The sequence below is a fragment of the Cydia splendana genome, chromosome 10 (genome assembly GCF_910591565.1).
Source record: "Cydia splendana chromosome 10, ilCydSple1.2, whole genome shotgun sequence".
Lineage (NCBI taxonomy): Eukaryota > Metazoa > Arthropoda > Insecta > Lepidoptera > Tortricidae > Cydia > Cydia splendana.
Genome location: NC_085969.1, coordinates 5503217 through 5524862, shown reverse-complemented (window position 1 = coordinate 5524862; position 21646 = coordinate 5503217). Strand labels below are relative to the sequence as shown.

General features: G+C 37.2%; 2 protein-coding genes across 2 annotated transcripts in view; both read right to left on the bottom strand.

The window, feature by feature from the left end:
- Nucleotides 1-3206, bottom strand: part of LOC134794206 (uncharacterized) — a 72291-nt gene extending 69085 nt beyond the window's left edge. The window contains exon 1 of the mRNA XM_063765952.1: nt 3110-3206. The gene's annotated coding sequence lies outside the window, so the exon portion shown is untranslated. The remainder of the gene's footprint in view (nt 1-3109) is intronic.
- An 8439-nt stretch (nt 3207-11645) lies between these two features.
- On the bottom strand, nt 11646-20025 carry LOC134794131 (dnaJ homolog subfamily C member 21). The gene is made up of 7 exons (XM_063765838.1): nt 19614-20025; nt 18361-18505; nt 16498-16645; nt 15343-15557; nt 14356-14580; nt 13132-13476; nt 11646-12339 (listed from the first exon to the last, which is right to left on the bottom strand). Exons 1-7 carry the CDS (start codon nt 19802-19804, stop codon nt 11794-11796), a joined length of 1815 nt encoding a protein of 604 aa, XP_063621908.1. The 5' UTR covers nt 19805-20025; the 3' UTR covers nt 11646-11793.
- Nucleotides 20026-21646: the final 1621 nt, after the last annotated feature.

Sequence of the window (21646 nt, the reverse complement as noted above, 5' to 3'; positions counted from 1 at the left end):
CGGTAGAATGAGATAGCAATATCACTTGCTCTCTCTAACGCATAAATTCGTCCCTTGGAGTGGCCGGCGATGGCCCATTGTGTACTGGGGCCTTAAGAGGTAGTTGTGGTTAAGGTAAATTCCAGAAAAAAGCTTTATTGACATCTAAGTACGTTATTGTTAAGAAACCGACTATTTTTAGTACGCATCATTACTATTACGCATAACACTTCAGACAGATCCCTGGAAACCTACCCTAGTTGGATTGTGGTTTCGGAACGACTCCCGCCTTACTCCCGCTTCAAGGGCAGACGAGCTTTAGAGTTATAGCTGTTAGATAACTGCTAATAGGTACGTGAGTTGTGCGCGTTTGCGGTCTCTTAACACATTCAACACCAAGAACCCGACTGTCGGGTACACTGTTCGTAGCGACTACGCGCTACATACGACGAAACCGTGGCTACGCGCTACGAGCGTAACCCGTAGCACTTAGTGGTATTGAATGTGTTAAGACGTTATGAAACTTTCTTGTCTCATAATGTTTATGCGGCTTTAATATAAGTTAAACAACAGAGGCAGATATCTCGTATACCGGGTGTGGCCTGTAATATGAGCAAAAAATTAAACTGTAGGCTGTACTCCTCATAGTGACCAACATCTGTTCAGCGACTTTTAAAAACAACTTGTGGTTTGATTTTTAATACACTTTAAAGTTTATTCTAAGACGCAATGTATTGCGAATTTTGTCATCTTTAAGGCGTGACAAGCAACGTCAATCACAATGATATGGCGTGTCGATGGCGTCCATTGAAGATAATATTTATTTTGTATGAAAAATAGGGAGTCTAAATATTTCATAATTTTTAAAAGTTCTTGAACAAAACAAAAGTGTCACCGTTTGAGGAGTACAATCTATGTTTTAATTATTTGCCCGTGTTACAGGCCACACCCGGTATTACTCGGGTCCTTTTTGGCTAAAGTAAAGACTAATAGGTATGAACTAAAGCAGCGGTCGGCAACCTTTTAGCAGCCAAGGGCCACATAGTAGTTAACGAAGTTGACGCGGGCCGCACTTTGGTAATATTTGTGACTTTAGCAGACATTGTCTTTTGTCAATATTACATACAAAATAGCCAGGAAGGCTCGCGGGCCGCAAGCGAGAGGATCGCGGGCCGCATGCGGCCCGCGGGCCGCTTGTTGCCGACCGCTGAACTAAAGCACTCAAAAAACTTATCTGAGATCAAATGTCAACACATTTTCCTATAAACCTATACATATAGATAATCCTACTTGAACATTTACAACCGCAAAATGAAACGAGATGGAGGTTTTACTGCTATGAAACGAGTTTTCGAGATTTTTTTTGCCTTAACCTAAAGAGCGTAAGGAGTTGATTTTTGAAAATTTTCCGAGCGGCAATAATTACATTGAGTATTACCATCAGTCATTACTTGTGACGGTTAATGACGTCGCGACAGTAAGTACGCCGTTTTGAATAAAAACAAATGACGACGTCGAAGTGGTGAATTATTTTCAAAGGGAAAATAAAAGTCGTTTGATAAGCTAATGTAAGTTGATTCATTAGGGTCTACACTAACTAACCGTAAACCATGCAGTCGTATCAAAAATACACGCTTTAGGTCAAGTACGAGTGAGGCGTTGCTGGTAATGTCAAAATGTGACCAAAACAGGACCCAATTTGTAAAAGTCTAATAAATCTACAGATTTAACTACAAAATACATCTAAAACCCCGCATTACAATTATATCTAATATACAATATGAAAGCTTGAAAATTTTGAAAGGAGATAGAATAAAAGTGCCAGACAAACTTGGCACTACAACACATACATACTACGGTTAAAACCGTTACCCTATAAAGGAAGAAAGGAAGTTAGAACATTTATAAATAACATTTGTGAGTCATCCAAATTCAGTAAAAAGCTACCAAAAGAAGTGACAATCAAACAAACGATTCTAGCCGGCAGAATTGGCTGCCCAGCCGATAGGCGCTTGCTACGAAACAACCACTGTTACTCCGGTGCTACGAAACTGCCTTTTTCTGTCAGATTAAAAGATAACGCTAATATATGGGGAACTGGCTACACCAGTAATGATATTTCTCATGTGTATAATGAATAAAGATTACTTTTAGACGCTGGTTCGCAAGTTAATCAACGTATATGACAGCAAACGTGTACGCTACATACCTACCTACTTAACAATTAAATACGATCAATTAAGCCGTGTACTGTACGAGGTGCAAAACGCGACACATATTTTGTAGTCACAAATTAAATTATGCACATCGTAGTTTCTGATATTTATGGTAGATGAGGGTTAAAATAGAACTAAAATTACCTGTTAATGTTGATTGGAAAGATTTCAGCTTATAGTTGCGCTATTAGACAACCAAAATTTAACTCGATAGCCGCGCATACCGATTCCGGGAAAATTTTGCATATTTTCGTCTAAAACATAGAATTAAACGCCTCAATAGTGGAATATGTAGGTTACAAAAGAGCACAGACTAGTTTCCGATGCCAATTCGCAAAAATCTGCTTATAACGACCGTATAGACCACGAAACAACGAAAATTTTACTAGGCAGCACCGTACCGGTGCAAAACTGACATATTTTCTAGTGCTAAGTTCAAATGCGTCTTAAGTTAAGATCATCAATGCAGACTAGAGTAATCCTGAATAGTAACCGTTAGAATAGAACAAAGATTAGGTACCTTTTTATATAGAAATCGTAAGCAATGACGAATACACATCGGTTTGCTACGAAACTAATTGTAAGTCCAAACCCGACAAACCTTACGCCGCCGGTGCAAAACTAACAGATGTTCCAATCAAAAATGGAATCAAACGCGTCTTAAACTAAGGTAACATTACGGACAAGTGATCATGGAATATGAACGTTATAAAATATATCAAAGAATACCTTCACATGCCAATTCCCAAGCTGCGAACTTATAACGACTGCATGTTTGCTACGCTACGAAACAAAAGTTTCAACTTGATATCTCTGGTCAAAACTGGCATGAATTCTAATCAAAAATGGAATCAACCGCGTCTTAAACTAGGGTGAAAATGGAATATGAGGGTTATAATAGAACAAAAGGTTACCTTTCGATGCTAAACGCCGGAGCCCCGGGGAATGCCGTGCGGTCGTGGGTCGGGGCGCCGGCACACTGGCCGGGTGACAGTGGGGTGCGCGCGCTTGCGGTACGCGCATGCGTGCTGGGCGAGGGGATGCCGCAAGCGATTAGTTGCCGGTGTTGCTAGGGGCGAGGGGTTGCGGGAGTTTCTGGGGTTTTAAGGGCCCTTTATAGCTGCGTATGAATGCGTACAAAAATGCACACTGCCAGTGTCAGCACTGTCAACGTCTATGAATACATATTTCGTCGGGTGACAAGCAAAACTCACTAAGTATTATCAAAAAATTAAAGTAACAATGCACTTTATTACACTTGTAACACGGTTTATTGTCCGATAATTTCAATTTAGTGACTTTTGCTTGTCACCCGACGATTTATTGTTTGGCATGCACTAGTCTCAGTAATATCTGGTGTAGAGTAAAAAAATATTTGACTATTTGTTACAGCTTACGTTGTCGTATCAGGTCACATCAGTTTCTACAATAGAATTACGAAGCACTATGAATATTACAATATTTTTAAATAAACAGTTCACTGTCTTAATTAAGGTCAAATACCGCTCGACATGGTTTTCTAAACATTCTGAGTCTTAATTACTATAATTACTTAATGCAAGATGTCTTGTCTCACGGGGGTTTTCTATTTTAAAAGTCAACATGAATACTTTATGCAATTGAAATTTTACCCTTATGTGAACATTTCAGAATTAAGGAAAGTATTCATATTGATAATAATGAGTTATTGTTTATATAAACAATAAATGCATATCTATACTTATTACTAAAACGTGACTAAAATTCATTCAAATAGTAAGAAATTATAAGAATTTGTATGGGTATATTTTTACCGTGTACTTGGCAACCCTATTATACGTACACTAAAATCAGCTTAACTACAATACATGTGCTATATTCTTGTGCATTTACATAAATACTAAGGTGAGCGGAGAATTTTATGATCAATTTTATTCCATACCACATTCTATTTCTAGATTTCATGTTCCTCCATTTTCATTTCAATTTTAAGGGCGTGTATAACCTGAATGTTTCGTCATTAATTATTACAATGACAACAAACAAAATATCTATTGAGTCATCATTGTCATCAACTAGACATTAAGTATAGTTACCTAACTAAAACAAAAAACTTTCATCGTGTATCTAACGGTTGTATTCCAAATTTAAATCTGCCATTTTTTGTCGTGCGTGATCGCCTTTTGTCATAAGTGGGTTTAGTTTTTTTTAAGCAGTGTTAGAATCAGCTGGGCTTATCGATCGTTTTCACTTTCGTAGGCTAAAAGTTCTTTGTTTTGGCTTTGGTCCAACGGTTGTTACTAAGCAGTAAGCGCTAAGTACTAGCACTTAACGTATCGTTTTACATGGGCATATTTAGACGATTTTTGTGAGGGATTTGAGGATATTGAGTTGCTTTTAGGGTTTGACAGCGTTAGGTCCTGTCAATAACTTATTTACGTAAGATTATGTTATTTATGTTGTACCTATTTGTCTCCATCAGCTGCAAAGTAATTACCTAAATATAGGATTTTACATCTCTATCACGTAAGAATAAAATTGTTCTCTAAACGTATCAAATAAATAAATTGCTGACTAAACATAATATGTATACTTAAACTAATTCAATATTCTGTTCTGAATAATTCTTTTTTTTTTCATTTCCTGATTATTTATTTTTTAAATTTATTGCACAAAAGAGAACATCATGTACAAAACGCGAACTTAATGCTATGAGGCATTCTCTACCAGTATATATCTATGTAGAGTAACCTTACTCTACACCTACATTATTACAGTTCACCTGAACTATAATAGGTAATGTTATTTTTACCGTAAGGTACCGTACCTAAGCTTTCAGCATCAAATAGACAGTGACGGCCGAAGTGGCCGAATATATTTTCACTTTCAGCTTCTTAGGCAGAGTCTATCCCGACTAGGCTAGGAAGCCATTAGATTTTAGCTTTAATTCGTCATTTATTTAAGTGATTCCTTTGTGTAAAGAAAGGGTAGCTTTCATGAAACCTTTCGATAAATATCTGGAGAGTTATACATAACAACAAACAAAAAAAAACTTACTAATTCGCTGTAAAAACTTGTACATACATATTTATAAAATGCAAACGAACAACCTTGAAATCCCATTGCCCGAATTCACGCTACAAAATTCACACCACCGCATTGAGGCGTTAAAAACAACGCTTGATTTATCCTTTAGTCTATGGCACTGCAGAGAATGGAGTATATTCCCATTGCCTGCAGAAAACCAGAATAACCGTGATCTCCCATTGCGTACAAAAGTAACTGAGGTCCAGGTCACAAACATACTAGTCCTGAAGACAAATGCTTGGTAACAATTTGGAAATGGTTTAGGTCAAGGTTTCGAAGCCTGCAGTGTCCTGGGAATGTCCGCCAAAAATTGTAGGATTTATTCAAGTGCTGCGGCTCATAAAACAAAAATAAGTAATGCAGGATATGAAGGTTTCTAAATTGTATATACATATGTACCTACAAACAACAATTAGGTAATTCAAGTGATTATAGATCTCTACGTTTTTCGTGTTTTTACTTTTTTTATTTTTTTCAGCTGGATGCAGGCTAGTTTAGCTCTTTGATTCTTTTAATTACACTTTTTAATAATAAGATGTGTAGTTTTTTAACTTCACTGCTTTAATAAGTATAATCTACGATGACTTATAGCAACCTGGAACTATATAAATATAATGCAGGAAATTAGCAGGATGCGAAAACCGTCCATTTCGAGTTTGATTATAAAGCACAACTTAGATTAGCCATGTAAACCCAGAGAGTATCCAATAAATCTTCTTCAATTGCTTGATAAATAAGAAAAGTCGTAGTTTTCGCCCTTCACGAGAATATCGAGGTCGAGATGATTTATTCGGTCCAAAAAGACGATTCAAGTACAGACTGGATCATAATATTATAGGTAACAAACATTGACATAGATATCTGGGGACTGGCCTTACGGGCAAGAATAATGAGGCATGACAGGAGCCAGTACAGCGGTGTGACACCGGTACAACGCAATTGGTTGATGAGTTCGCATCACGCGCGCGATTGGTTGATGAGTTCGCATCACGCGCGCTATTGGTCGCAACTAAGTGCGTTAGACTGCACGATTGGCTGGAATTCGTGAGTCACACCGCTAAACTAGTACCATTTTTAGTGCCCGTAAGGCCAGTCCATAGATATGTCGGCGGCCGATCGTAAGATCAGGCATATCGTGAAATTCCTAGGCATATCGTGAAACGTGAAAATCTTTGACTCCTTCCCTGAGTCGACGGAGCCCCGCTACGCGGGGCTCCTATTTGTGGGCAGTTTGCCCTTCGGGCATCTGAAGCAACCTAACGAACCTATCCTACCTATCTATTGAGTTAATGTGACTATCGTCAAAACATTACACAGGAACATTACGATCTGCCTGATCTTACGATCGGCCGCCGACAGATATATACGTTAATGGTAACAACATAAATTATACGTTGAAGTAACGTTCAGTTTGTACGACCCTGCAATTTAATTAATAGACTGAAGATATCGACAACTCTTTTACTTACCTACGTGTGCTAGACAATGTTATAAGATATTGTAAGATTAGATGCATTATGTTGTAAGATAATGCAGTTCCGTAGCTGGGGGGAAGGGGGCATTATGGGGCAATGCCCTACCTTAAAACATCATTGCCCTACCTTAAGAAATACTATCAACTTTGATGATATAGGTATTGCGACTCTGGCTACGGCCCTGAGATAATGTATAGTGAAGGATACACGCTTAAAATTCGTGGAAAAGGGTGATAGTAGATAATCAGTCAAAGGTTTGAATAAAATATAACATAGGAGGAAACACAAAAGGGGATTTAATAACGTGTAATATAATACGACCTATATTTAGTAGCCGGATTTTATAATTAGACCGTACAGTTACATATGCTCTCTAGAAAAAAAAGTAAAAAAAAAATCTTGATGCAAATCCGTCACCCTAACCCTTTCTGTGGCCTTGTCGGATCGGACAAGACGATAAGAAAACGTGAATTTATTGTAGGTCGTTTTTGGGGATCTAACATCATATCATGGTCCTTCAGAACACACAAATGTAAATTGGAAATGTAATTTACATTTTGATTTTCTTTTACATCATATTACACAAAAAACCGATGGTGGCCGAGTGGATCTGACGTCCGATTTTAAATCCGGAGGTCGCGGGTTCAAATTCTGACTAGTACGAATGAGTTTTTCGAAACTTATGTACGGAATTTTGATATTTACCACTAGCTTTTCGGTGAAGGAAAATATCGCGAGGAAACCTGCATACATCCGCGAAGAAATTCAAACGTGTATATGAAGATTGTGAAGTCCCCAACCCGCACTGGGCCAGCGTGGGGACTATAGCCCAAACCTTCTCATGCTTGAGAGGAGGCCTTGCCTAGTAGTGGAACGTATATAGGCTACATTATTTATTTATTATACATATTACACACTACACGAGCATACCTACTTAAAATTACAGTTTAACGAATACCTACTTAACGAGGGTTTGGATTGGGTCGGTAGTTCAAAAATTTAGAAGTATGTAAATTCAAGTTCTCAAATTCGGTAGTTAGGCAACAAAAATTGTGAGGTTTGACATATTTGTGTTTATGAACTATAATATAACCAAATATAACCAAGTCAAATAGGTTAAACTGAATCAGCATGAAGTAAATTTTTGTGCAAGCATTTAATAACTACTTAGAGTTTTCAACAAGCTTCGGTTTTCACATAGAAACGTTTTTAAATCTTTTTACATAACTTAGGTAGCCTGGCTGTGTCAGGTGAGGACAACAAACGATTCTAAACTTCGCTAGCTTCCGGAACACCTCTAATTAGTATTCAAAAAGTTGATCTGAGCTAAAATATAAAGTCCCTAGGCGTGCGTAGGTAGTTAGCAGTGATCGTTAATTTTCCAGCAATTTTGGTGCAGCATAGTAAAAATAAAGGATTTTCTTCAATATTTTTCTAGGGAGAGTATTGGTTAAGGTTAATATTACTGTTATTAATCCTAATTATCTATTCCACCTAGAGTAGGGCATACAGATGCTTTTAACCAACAATGCTGCACCAAAATTGCTGGAAAATTAACGAGCACTGGTACTTAGTGTGCGGGAACGATTATTTAAATCCCAGCTATATGATATGAGCCTATGAGGTCTAACTCGTAGATTCTTTTGATCGTTTACCTCCATAAAATTGATAAAAAGAGCATTTAAGATTTTATAAAAATAATTTACCTAGGTACCTTTAATTGTTCACAGGTAGTTAGGAAACTCCAGGATGGCTACATAAAACCTTCAAATTAGAAACGACCGATAAAACGTAAAGGTATCATATTACGGCCGGGTCAATAGGATAATGCTTTTGAAAAATTTTAAGGGTGAGTACTTTGAGATTTTTTAGCTTTTTATAGAATACATGCTCGAAGGGCCTGTCGCCAACATCGAAAATATAAAGTTTCAATGTTCTGCTTAGTACTCTGCAGATATATATCTGCAGGTTAGTAGCTCCTGTATGTACCTACACTTAACTACATTACAATCTTATACATCCAATTTTAGACAAGACGAAGATTTTTTTAAAGAAAGAAGATGTGCATTCAGTTTTTTTTATACTATTAGTGAAGTCTAATCTAATAAACCAATTTGTCAGTGGAAAAAGACGGCAATGCAATTTAAAAAATCGCTAAGGTTCGATCTCCCATTATAATTTGGAAAGGTGCGCTTTTTCTACTAATAAATTGGTTTGTCAGAATCTACCTTATACTGAAACACATCCAACATGTCAATAGAAAAAGGCGCGAAATTAAAATTTCTATGGGTAGTCGACTCGTCACGCCTACATTTTTTAAATTTGCCGCCATTTTCCACTTTATTTCGCTGTGCGAAAGTATTCTTAACCAAGTGGTTGGTAAGTTAATGGAATCCCAAAACGATATTACACTCTGGCAAGCTAGCTTTGTCAGTAGAATAGGCGGAAAAATAAAAAAAAATTGCGCGTAGGCCCTCATTTTTTTATTTCACGCCCTTTTCTACTGACAAATTGGGTTTGCCAGAGTTTAAGTAAGACTTTCTGGCGATTGGACCATAGAGTATATTGAATAGTAGGGATTGGACTGTTTGAATTTTTCGCCAATCTGATTAAATTGTCCGATCAAATTAGGCCGTTCGGGCGCAAACGCCAATTTAGCTCACCGAATTCAATCGCCGATTATGTTATGACCGATAAAATGGGGTGTGGACGCAAGAATACCAATTTGTGACGATTTGCGTTTGGGGGCATTTTTTTAATTGAGAGCGCTCAAATATCACCATAAATTTAAAATTGGTGAAAGTGGCCAAATTGGTGTTTGCGTCCGCACCACCTGATTTGATCGGACAATTTAATCAGATTGGGGAAAAATTGTTCTCGTTTGGACACGCCTTTAGTTATTCAAACACGATTTGGACCGCAAAATACTAACGTCAACTGCCACTGTCAACGTCAAGCTTAATTCGACATTTGCTTTTTTAATTATTTACTTGGCTGGGGAAATTACAGGAAATCTAATATTAATTTTCATATTGATTTGAAAATTAATACTCAGTAACTGCTGATAAACTTGTTGGATGAAAGGTAAAAATAACTTAAGCAGATTACTTTCTACTTAAGCAAATAACTTAAGCAGATTACTTACTATTTATTGGACATGAGATCATGATTTTTAGTGTTAAGTACCGGAATTATTAAAAAACGGGCCACTTGTTTACTATTGTTTGTACACATTTATACAAGTCAAGAAGTGTCCATTTAAATGAGGCCGTCTTGTTAAAAAATAAAAATGTAGCTCACGTTTGGGCACAGATATCTATTTATTACAATTAAAATAAATCAAATAAGTACAAAGAGTGTGATTGCTGGAGACTGTTCTCTAGTTTTTATTTTATTTTAGACTACATTTAGGTACTTACCTGTACATGTACAAAGCTCGATTGGAGCCAAGCAAATCCCTGACACTTATCATTTGTCATTCTTAAAATGTTTAACTCTTTTATTTCTTTTACAGAACATATCTTCCAATTCAAAATGTCAAGATTCCGAGCGAGGAGGCAAAACAATGGATACTTCCAAGTGCCGAGTGATGACAGCGGTTTCTCCGATGCACAGTTCGATATCCCTCCTCCGAAGATCCCGTGGAAAGCCATCACATTAGCTACTTTCCTTTTCATCGTTGGTTCTATACTATTATTAGTAGGTAGCCTGATAGTTACGGGACATATTGATACCAAGTATTCAGACCGACTGTGGCCTATGATAGTGTTAGGAGGAATTATGTTTTTGCCAGGAATTTATCATATTAGGATAGCTTACTATGCGTATAAGGAATATCCGGGTTATAGCTTTTCTGATATTCCGGAGTTTGAATGAGTATTTCTGGCTATGCTATAAAGCCATGCTGCCATTAGTTATAATGTACAGTCACCTGCAATAATATGTTACTCTTCGAAGGGCGCGATACATGCTCTTATGGCTCTACAAATAAGATTGCGTCAGATATTTTTGTGGCCTTCGTTGTGTAACATACTATTGCAGGTGACTGTACTTGTTGTATAAATGATATTTAAGGAGTGTTAGGTGAATCCTAAAGTGAACAAGATAAATTTAAATGTTTAAACATACAAATACATACACTGTAGACGTTATAGATCTTTTAATAATTATAATTAATAGGTAGTCTCAATTATTTTATTTAAGTGTGGGAAAAGGTTATAATTATGAATTTCCTTCTTTCCTTGGACCAGGCTTTTATTGTGCAAAGGTTTAATATTATAATATAAACCAATATAGCTATTATTAAGTAAAGTAGTTTTGTAACACTTGTTAACACATTATTGCTACTTTATGTCACAAATTATGTATAACGGAAAACATGGCTGTTTTAAAACCAGGCTTTCACCACTGGAGTTTCAGCTGAATAAACATAATTATGTTTTAGTTTTTGTCACTTAGTGATTAAAATATTTAAAAGCTTTATTTATATTCAAGGCTCTTAGAACTCCCTTACTGTATAAAATTATTATTTCAAAGGCATGATTTGCAAGGACTTATAGTGAAATTGACATATATTTCAGCTTGTAGTTTAATTTGTGGTGATTCTACATTATACAAAGAATATAAAGATAGCTAGACTAGTAAGTATTGTATTTATCATAACCGCCTGGCACCTCCAAATATACAAATCATGATAATGAAACATTTCGTTTGCCTGTAATTAATAATAAGGGATTATTACGCTTTTAAGTTTACAATTGTTTATTGTATTAGCATAATTTTATTATGTTTTTAATTGTTATGTCAAAGACAAAAATATATTTGCTTATAAATTTTTGGTGTAGGTATGATATGAGGAAATTGTTCAATGAAATGGTAACTAAGACCAGTGCCTGAAATGAAATAACTGTTTTCTTTATGCATATTTTATTGACAGTGATCATAGTTTTAATAAATATGTAGATTGATAGTCACTTTTAGAGAGTAAAATAAAATCACAATGATTTCCAATGCATTAATTATTAATACTTTCCACCCTATCTAAATTGATTGCACATTTATCTATTAGAATTAGATCTCTTCCCTTTTTTAGTTTGTATGAAACTAGCTTGCGGGAGTGGGACAGAGTGTCCCGTCTTTTTGAGGTGCTCAAACAATCTGTTCTTTGAGGGAAAGTCTGTTTGACATACGGCGCATCTGAGGTTGAGTGCGGTGCTCGAGTCTTCTGTTTCCGTGGTTTTGATTCGTACGGGTTTGCGGTCCATCTGTTTCTTGGGTTTGACGTTTCTGGACATTTTGGGTAGCGCAGGCTTGTCTTGTGGTAGCGTGGCTTCGCCTAGGGCGTCATCAGTGGGGGTTGTGCTTGAGACTTCGTATAAGTTTTCTGTGGATGTTTGTGATTGGGAGCCTTTCTTGAGATTAGCTTCCTTCTTGGCCTGTATTTGGCTCTTGAGCATGTTATACTTCTTGTTCTTGCGACTGCGCGCCGGGCCCTCTATTTCGTTGAAACTCATTTCGTCGTGGCTGTCGTTGCCTTCGCTCTCTGGCATGGGAATAAATGATTTCTTCTTGTTTTTCTTCTTTTTCTGGCTTTTTGGTAGAGCCTGTTGAGCAAACAACTTTAAATTAAAGACATAAAAACGCCTGGTAGGGGGTCATCCATTAATTACGTCACACGAATTTCTAGGTTTTTTGACCCCTCCCCTCCCCTTGTCACATTTGGTCACATTTGGCAAACCCCTCCCCCCTAGTGTGACGTCACATTTTTTCTACGAAATCGCCAAATCGAATTAAGTAAGTACCTAAGTATTATTAATATTTTATCAAAATATTTTTGACGATATAAATATTAGTAATTTTATAACCCAAAACTGCTTAGGAAAGAAAATTAAAAGAATAAAAACGATTATCGTTTTAAAAACTTGTTATTTAAATGTACAGCGAATAAAATAATCAAAAAAAAAATTCGGTTACTGATGAAGTTAAAGTGACGTCACAAAGTTTGTGTCTCCCCCCTCCCCCATGTCACAATATGTCACATTTTCTGGACCCCCTCCCTCCCCCTAAACGTGTGACGTAATTAATGGATGACCCCTAGTTTGCAGTGACGGGATTTCAGGGGTTAATATTGGGCTTATAGTTGATCACTGTGGACAGGTCATAAATTCAACTTGCCCACTAGTATTAAAATATATGATGCCGGTTGTACACACTCGCCGAGAGCCTCTCGCCGAGTCTCAACAAAAAACCGACCCAGTCGGAGAAGGCCATGACGAGACTAGAAGGGAGCAGTATGTAGTACACCCTCGTTCCCGGCCTGTCTCGGACTCTCGACGAGTGTGTACCTGTGTACGTCTGGCATGAGTCAAGTGCCTACATGATAAATTAAAACTCACCTGCACTTTATCAGAATCGTCACTCAAAGTCTCCCTAATGTCGTTGTCCTCAATATCCGAAGTGGAGTTACCCACGTGGTCCACCTCACTCTCAGTCAACCCGTTCACTTCCCTCGGCTCCTCGGTTTCAAGCGGTGGATCATTTTCCTCATCATGTTCGTCACCTGATATCTCAATATCGTCGTCTAAGACCATGTTCGAAACATTTTCTTTATGTTTCTTGCTGTTTTCGTGGTTTTCGAAGGATTTCACGTTTTTGAACAGTTTGTTGCAAGCTGAACAGTATAGGTTCTTCATTGCCGCTTTTGATTTTGTTTTGGGCGTTGCTTTCGACGCTTCGCTCGCCTGTAAATGAAATACAGAATTGGTACGCGCTAAGTGTAGCCGATAACACAGGAAAAACCGTATGGGGCTGTCCATAAATTACGTCATCGTTTTTTGACGATTTTTGATTTTTGAAATAATGTTCGTAAAATATTTAAAAAATAAATGAAATTACCCTGTTAAAGTGCAAGAATAATGTTTCTTTTCATTCACCCGTAGATCGCTACTGGGAAAAATCCTTTAAATGCCAAAAACGTCAACTGACGTGCCTGCCTTATATCAATTTTGTTCTCTCTCCTTAAATACCGGTAAGAAGAGGGAACGAAATGTTTCGTTCGCGAAGAACGATGTAATACCGGTTAATCAAGCTTTCACGTGAAAAAAATAGCAATACTTTCTCGTTCTATCCTGCTTTAATATTTTCACCGGTTAAGTTTGTTCCACAAAAACAAAAGAAAAAGGAATTTGGCATAAACTGGTATCTTGATAGAACCCGGTAACCGCAAACGGAAACGAAATTCTTTTCGTTCCCGGGTGAATGACGTAAACGGTTTGAAAAAAAAAACGGTTTCCGAGCCCTGCCCTTCACCAGTGGTGCGAAACTCCTGACATCGGCCAAACTCGGCTCAGCATTGCTCCGAGCAATTATTAGGGTTGACACAACTTGACGTCCCTTTGCGTGCACGACCACAAATAAGATAATGGCTTGAATTTTGACAACCCTAAATAGCCGAAAGGGATAGTGCCTTAGAAAGGTTAAAGTGCTTTAGAAAGGGACAGCATGATTCGACCCTGAACCGCTGTCAAACTTCGGTTTTGTAGGAAGTTTCCTTTCTGTACGGTAGTACTATTATTTATTCTGTGCCTTCACTATATAGTTATAAAGTAGTAATGACTTACTTCCTCAGTTTTCGAGCTCTCTTCATTGCTACTCTCCATACCCCCCTCACTGATGGTGTCATCATCAGACGACAGCCCAAACTCCTCGGCAAGCAACGACTCAATTTCACTCAGCTTCTTCTGGTAATCTTCGCTTTGCATGAAAGAGCTCTCGCCCTCTCGCTTCTTCGCCTCTTCTATCTCTTTCTGTCTTTGTATTATTCTTTCGCGTCTTAGCTGCTCGGCCTGAAATCAGAATTTCATTTGTTATAGAACATTGATGCATTTCAAATTTTCAAATGTAGTGCTACCACCAGTAGTGTGACCATGAACGTTAGAGTGTTCCAATTTGTGACTTAAACTAGAATTTGAAATTGGCACGCCAGTAAGGAGGTGCTGCTATAGAACACGCACGCTTCCTTGCGGCCTAAGTCGGAAACAAAGTTGACATAAACATTCTACGCTAATAAATAGGGGGTTCTTGGCTTGGATCAAATCTAAGTCTATCGGTACGTCAGATCTGGGAAACGTACCTGTTTTGCGAAAAGAACGCTAACTTTTTGCAGTGCGCGAATAATTTGGAGAATAATGGCCCACTATAGCTACTGAACGGATTTTCATGCGGTTTTCACCTACCCATAGAGTGATTCATGAGGAAGAATTCATTTGGAGATGTGTGGCACATCTCCAGTTCGCCAGATCTGGACGCCTTATAATAAGGAACAGGATGCAGGTCCCAAAACCGTAAAAAAATGTCGTGCCTTTGAGACCTATATATACCCGACAATTAAAACTTATTTTATTACTTACTAGCCACCCACCTCGGCTTCGCACAGGTTAACAAATTATAAACTTAAACCTTCCTCATGAATCACTCTATGGGTAGGTGAAAACCGCATGAAAATCCGTTCAGTAGTTTTTGAGTTTATCGCGAACAAACACACAAACAGACAGACGCAGCGGGGGACTTTGTTTTATAAGGTGTAGTGATTACAACTTTTGACAAACCTTCTTTTTATTCTCCTCGGCTTTCTCCTGAAGTTGCTTCGTATGCTCAATGACCCTCTTGTCCTTCCTCCGCACGAAGCTGGCCAGCCTCCTTATCTCCTCATTCCTCTCCTTACGCGCTTTCTGTCGTATCTTGTTGTTCTCCTTTTCCATCAGCTTTATGACTCGGCGGTTGTCGCCCTGGGTTATCTCGTATTGGTCCAGCCATACGAAACCTGTTGGAGGAGATCATGATGTACATGTACAGCCTGGCAAAAAAGAGTAGAAATTAAAAAGTGGCAACACTGTAGTGTCGTCCCTTTCAAATCAATTTGTATAAGAGAACGGGATGACACTACAGTGTTGCCACTTTTTAATTTCTACTCTTTTTTGCCAGGCTGTATAATGGGCATAGGCATATAGAATAATTATATGACTTTGAACTTTGGCAGCCATTTAAGAAGTGTAATACTCTTACGATAGATGTCACATGGCGCCTCCCTTAGGCGCATATGGTGGAAATATTTGCTGACCTCGAGTGAAGTCTAAGTTATAACCTAAATCTTTTTAAGACCTATATGTGTAATGCTATAGCCAGGGCACACAATACATAATATGGCCCTAAAATCATGGATAGGTAATATGCAAAAACATAACATATTATGATATTAATATAAGTAGACATTGATATCCAGAGAGCATCAGGAGCATTCCACGGGCTGTCCCGTACAAACGCATTTTATTTCCTGTGTTGCCACTATTTTTCGGCATTTAAAGCAGGCGATTATTTTTCTGTGCATATTTTTGACATTTGTCATAGAAAAGGAAAATTTTATATGCATATCTTCAGAAAATTTGCGTTTGTACGGGACAAACGGTAGACAATTTCATGGAATGCTCGATCAGACTCGATAACCCTATCGAGTCGAGACCACCCGGTCTTTATGGTTCTGTTACTAAAACCTTTAACCACTTCATGTTGTGCCACTACAATAACCATACTTTCTGTACTATAGTAGTAAAGTTTACACAAAGCATTTGAAGCTTACATTATCAACAGTGATAGATATGCCCGATTGAAGCCAGTTCTGATAGTAGAATAAGTAAATCTATAATTAATGAGTGTGCTTATTATGCTTACAATATTGTTAGTTCTAAAAGCAAAACTAAACTTACTCTTATTGGTGGAGAATGACATCCAAAAAGCATAAAACTCGTGGACATCTTCATAAGGTGTAGTAGAGTTGCCAAACTTTGGGATGGCATTCAATTCCTCAGGGTCGTCAAGAAAGTCTGTTTCCTCGGCAGCTAATTTGGAGAATACCTGGAATATTTGGTATGGAAATGATAAGTGGTATGGAAGATGTAAAATATATACACATACCTATATAAATACTCAACACTTAAGTTAGTCCCATCCACTGTTAAAGTATAATGATGAACTTAAGTAAAATCTTCTACAAAAACATCTTAATAATGTATGTGGTTGACAAAAAATACCGGTAAAAGGGTATACACCCACTTGACAGAATTTCATTTGCCATAATTTCATTTGCCATAATAGTCAACAGCCATTATATTGTTTCCCATAATTACATATATGCAATACTTATTGTTTTCTATATTAGTCACGTGCCAGAAACTTTGTTTCCCATAAAATCAATTTCAATAATATCATTTGTCATCATCATTGTAAGCCATAATTATCACTAGCCATAATATAATTTTTTTACAGAAACCAAATGCTACTAGAAAAATGGGTTAGGTTAGGTTTGAACTGCGACCCTTACAGAAAAGTAATGCTACTGGAAAAGTGGGTTAGGTTAGGTTTGAACTGCGACCCTTACAGAAAAGAAATGCTATTGGAAAAGTGGGTTAGGTTAGGTTTGAACTGCACCCCACACAGAAAATAAATGCTACTAGAAAAGTAGGTTAGGTTAGGTTTGAACTGCGACCCTTACAGAAAAGAAATGCTATCAGAAAAGTGGGTTAGGTTAGGTTTGAATTGCGACCCTTACAGAAACCAAATGCTACTAGAAAAATGGGTTAGGTTAGGTTTAAACTGCGACCCTTACAGAAAAGAAATGCTATTGGAAAAGTGGGTTAGGTTAGGTTTGAACTGCACCCCACACAGAAAATAAATGCTACTAGAAAAGTAGGTTAGGTTAGGTTTAAACTGCGACCCTTACAGAAAAGAAATGCTATCAGAAAAATGGGTTAGGTTAGGTTTGAACTGCGACCCTTACAGAAAATAAATACTACTGGAAAAGTGGGTTAGGTTAGGTTTGAACTGCACCCCACACAGAAAATAAATGCTACTAGAAAAGTAGGTTAGGTTAGGTTTGAATTGCGACCCTTACAGAAACCAAATGCTACTAGAAAAATGGGTTAGGTTAGGTTTGAACTGCGACCCTTACAGAAAAGAAATACTACTGGAAAAGTGGGTTAGGTGAGGTTTAAATATTCTATTAAATAATATTATTACAATTAATAATATGGACAACAACACGTATGGCACTCGTACGTTCTGGAATCTAATAATCGGGTAAACAAAGAGTATGTCACATAATTTTTATGGTAAACAAACAATTCGGGCAAATGAAATTCGGGCAAATAAAATTCGGGCATATGAGTATTATTTTATATAATTTTCGGACAAACAATAGACAACCCGGTAAAAGCATTAATATATAAATTCTCACATGATTCAATAAAAGATGAATGTTGAATGAAAATAATTTACACTCCTTTTTTGGAACTTTCTTCACAGTCACAATAGATCAATGGGACACTCAAAGGCCCTCAACACCCCAATAATAATAATATACCCTTCATACAATAAGCTGCCAGGTACCACTTGCCGCCAAGAACTTATTTCATAGGTTCAATTTGTAAAGAATCTTTTTAACAGCTGTTGGATTATTGTTGAATTATGTTAAAGACAGTACTATTGAAAAATGTTTAGAGATAGTCGAATATGACTATCTCTAAACATTTTTCAATAGTACTGTCTTTTACAGTAAATGAACAAATATTTACTTCAGAGTAAACTCCATAGAAGCCTTTAGGATCATCTCCAAAGCCTTTGTAGCAGGACGGACTGAAGTATGGGTAAACATCGAGACTGTCATCATTGTATGAGCTGCCGGCACCTCGCAGTAACTGCTCCCTGTGGTTGTCGTACCTGAAAATTAAAATTCACCATAGGACTACACTATTTTCCACACAGCCATATGGGAACCTAAGTACTGTTGTTTATTCTAGTTTAGTTCAGTGCATCGTCAACAAACTGTTTTACAGTTTGACGAAACTCTAATTATAGGTACACTGTACTTTGTGTTTTTTTAAATAAACAATATCAAGACCAAAGGTTGGTAGCATATACTTATGTAACTGGCAAAGTTAAAGGCACGAGATCTCAAGGCCCTCTCAATCAGATGATGTGCTCAAATTACTGCACTGCAGTTAAAACTACACAAGGTCATGCACTTGGAGAAGAACAGAAGCCTGTGAAGGAACCAGGCGGCCTAGCCAAGGTGACAATCGCTTGCGCCTCCCTATCGAATTGCTTTGTCTCTCTATCACTCTTCCATATTAGTGTGACAGTGACAGTTGCATTTCATTTGCTATGAAGCGTTAGCGATTGGCATGTTGACTACGGGGACTGGTCTTCAACAGAAGGACATAATGTTACAATCCTCAGCATTGAGATAAAGACTGAAGAAGAAGTGCAATATAGGCAAAGCACAAATTGAAATTTTAAAATAATAAAATGTAAAATTTTAAAACTAAAATGAAAAATAATTTAAGAGTGCAATACTTGTTTAAGAGCTGATATTTTTCACTGCCTTAGCACACAAATATTAATTGCTTTCCTTTTACAAACTGTTTAGTAGCTTTATTTAGAATTTATCGCCATACTTTGTAATCTCAAAGTCTGTCTCTCACTGGTATTAACAACACAATGTTGTTGTAAAATAAGACATGGGTTAAACTCCTGAAACTTCTGCAACATGTTAACTTAATTGTATTTTCCTGATTTTTGTTACCTTTTACATTCAAATTAAAAAAATTAAGTATACTTTCTCGAATTTTCATGCAAACTATTGGTAAGTCTGTTATGGTCTTTAAGAACACGCGTGAACACGCGAAAAAAGAAAAAAAAGCATGGTATTTATAGTTACCTTATCTTTGTTTGATTATATTAATCCAAGGTCATTATTTTCTAACATTTTACAACACAAATACCAACTTTTTCTGCACATATTGTAATGAAAGGTTGACATACTTACCATGCTCTTTCCTGAGGATCAGAGAGCACTTCATATGCGGTTTGCACGAGTTGAAATTGCTCCTTCGCTTCCAGAAGGTTGTCCAAGTTTTTATCCGGGTGCCATTGCAGGGCTAACTTGCGATAGGCCTTTTTAATTTCTGATGCACTCGCCTCCTTCGCTACATTTAAAACTTCGTAGTGGCACTTCATTTTGAGATCATTCTATTCTACTTGTTAAGTTCACAGCCTGTTATAAGTAAGGTTAATAATTCGAAACTAAAAATATTATAATGAATTTTAAAATTGTAAATTAACAACTAGCGACGATAAACTAACAAATTATTGTAAAGGAACTGCATATTCAGTTTTTCCTGGGAAAAACAGTATCGATCTATTTTGAAGAAACGTTTCGAAGCACATCACCGATTTCACCGAAGTTGCAGGTATTACCCGACCAAACTTAACTGCCGAATATACGTACAAGCATTCTTGAACGCAGTTCGTCCATTTGACATGATAGAATAATAGTAAAAGTTTACCATGTGGCAATTTAGAGACGAAACGAACGAAACGTTTTTTGTGTCGTCGGTGAAATGGTCCGAATTGCAGTATGTATTTAAAAACTCCAAGCGGTCCGAAAGCGAATTATATGCTGGTCAAGCAAATCTTGTCAGTAAAAAAAGGCGCGAAATTCAAATTTTCTATGGGACGATATCCCTTCGCGCCTACATTTTTGAAATCTGCCGCCTTTTTCTACTGACAAGATCTGCTTGACCAAGTATATTTCAGATTTATAAAAAAATATTTCCATATTGCAAAAAATGTGCGGGAAGAGAAGAGTCGTGCAATGTATTGGTTCCCAATCCCATACATTTCACGATTCTTCTCTTTCCGCACAGACTCTAGTTTGGGAAACCATTTCCGTCAGTAGAAAAAGGCGACAAATTTAAAAATGTAGGCGCGAAGGGTAATCTTCCCATATAAAATTTAAATTTCGCGCCTTTTTCTACTGACAAGGTTGTTTGACCGGCTATATATTTTCCTTGCAATTATAGTCTGGCAAACCCAATTTGTCAGTAGGTAAATAAGAACAAAAAAAAGCCGGTCAAGTGCGAGTCAGACTCGCGTTTCAAGGGTTCCGTACATAAGTCCGACTCACGCTTGACTGCACATTTATAATAGGTTTTCCTGTCATTTATAGGTAAAGTTCTATTTTGTGTATTTTTTTCAAAATTTTAGGACCAGTGGTTTCAGAGATAAAGGGGTGATCCTATAAGGGTTCCGATTTTTCCTTTTGAGGTACGGAACCTTAACCAAACGGAGTGGTCATTAACAGGCGTTACCCTCTGTCGAAAATAGGCGGCCAATGGTCAACCACATGTCAACCACATGTACGGACTGATGTTTATCTGACATGGCTATTTTGACGTTACGTATTATATTTGATGTGCCCCTCCGCCGCAAAAAACGGCAGACTATTTTGTACCGAAAATTATAGACATATACAGTCTCCGTTTGGTTATATCCTCTAAGTACGGAACCCTAAAAATATAGGTAAGACAATGACAGTATAATTCTCTCTGTCCATGGTCTAATAAAACATGGTCTTCTATTCCCAGAGTGACACGGGCCTACGTCACAATAACATTGCCACTTTATTTCAACATAACATGTTACATGGGTACATTATACCTATGGTTAATAAGTTAAAATATTTCTTTATAATTTTATAATTTTCATTTATATGTATTTTATCTTAAATTTTACAATAACACGTCATCTTTAATTATTCGTTAGCAATATCTTCCGATTCACAAAAGAAATTTCAGACGTTCGGGTAATTCTGTTTACGTTACTGGCAACACAGGATAGCGCTGTCACATTTGACAATTCGGATCTAGATAACTTCATGCCTTGACCGTCATCCTTGTCGAACGCGTATTAATTGTTATTTCCTTCTCGCTCAGTGTCAGCAGTCGCAGTGTTTTCCAAACTTTTCACGTCGTAAGCTTGGTAATTAATGTGTAACTGTGAATTAGTTTTTCGAACGTT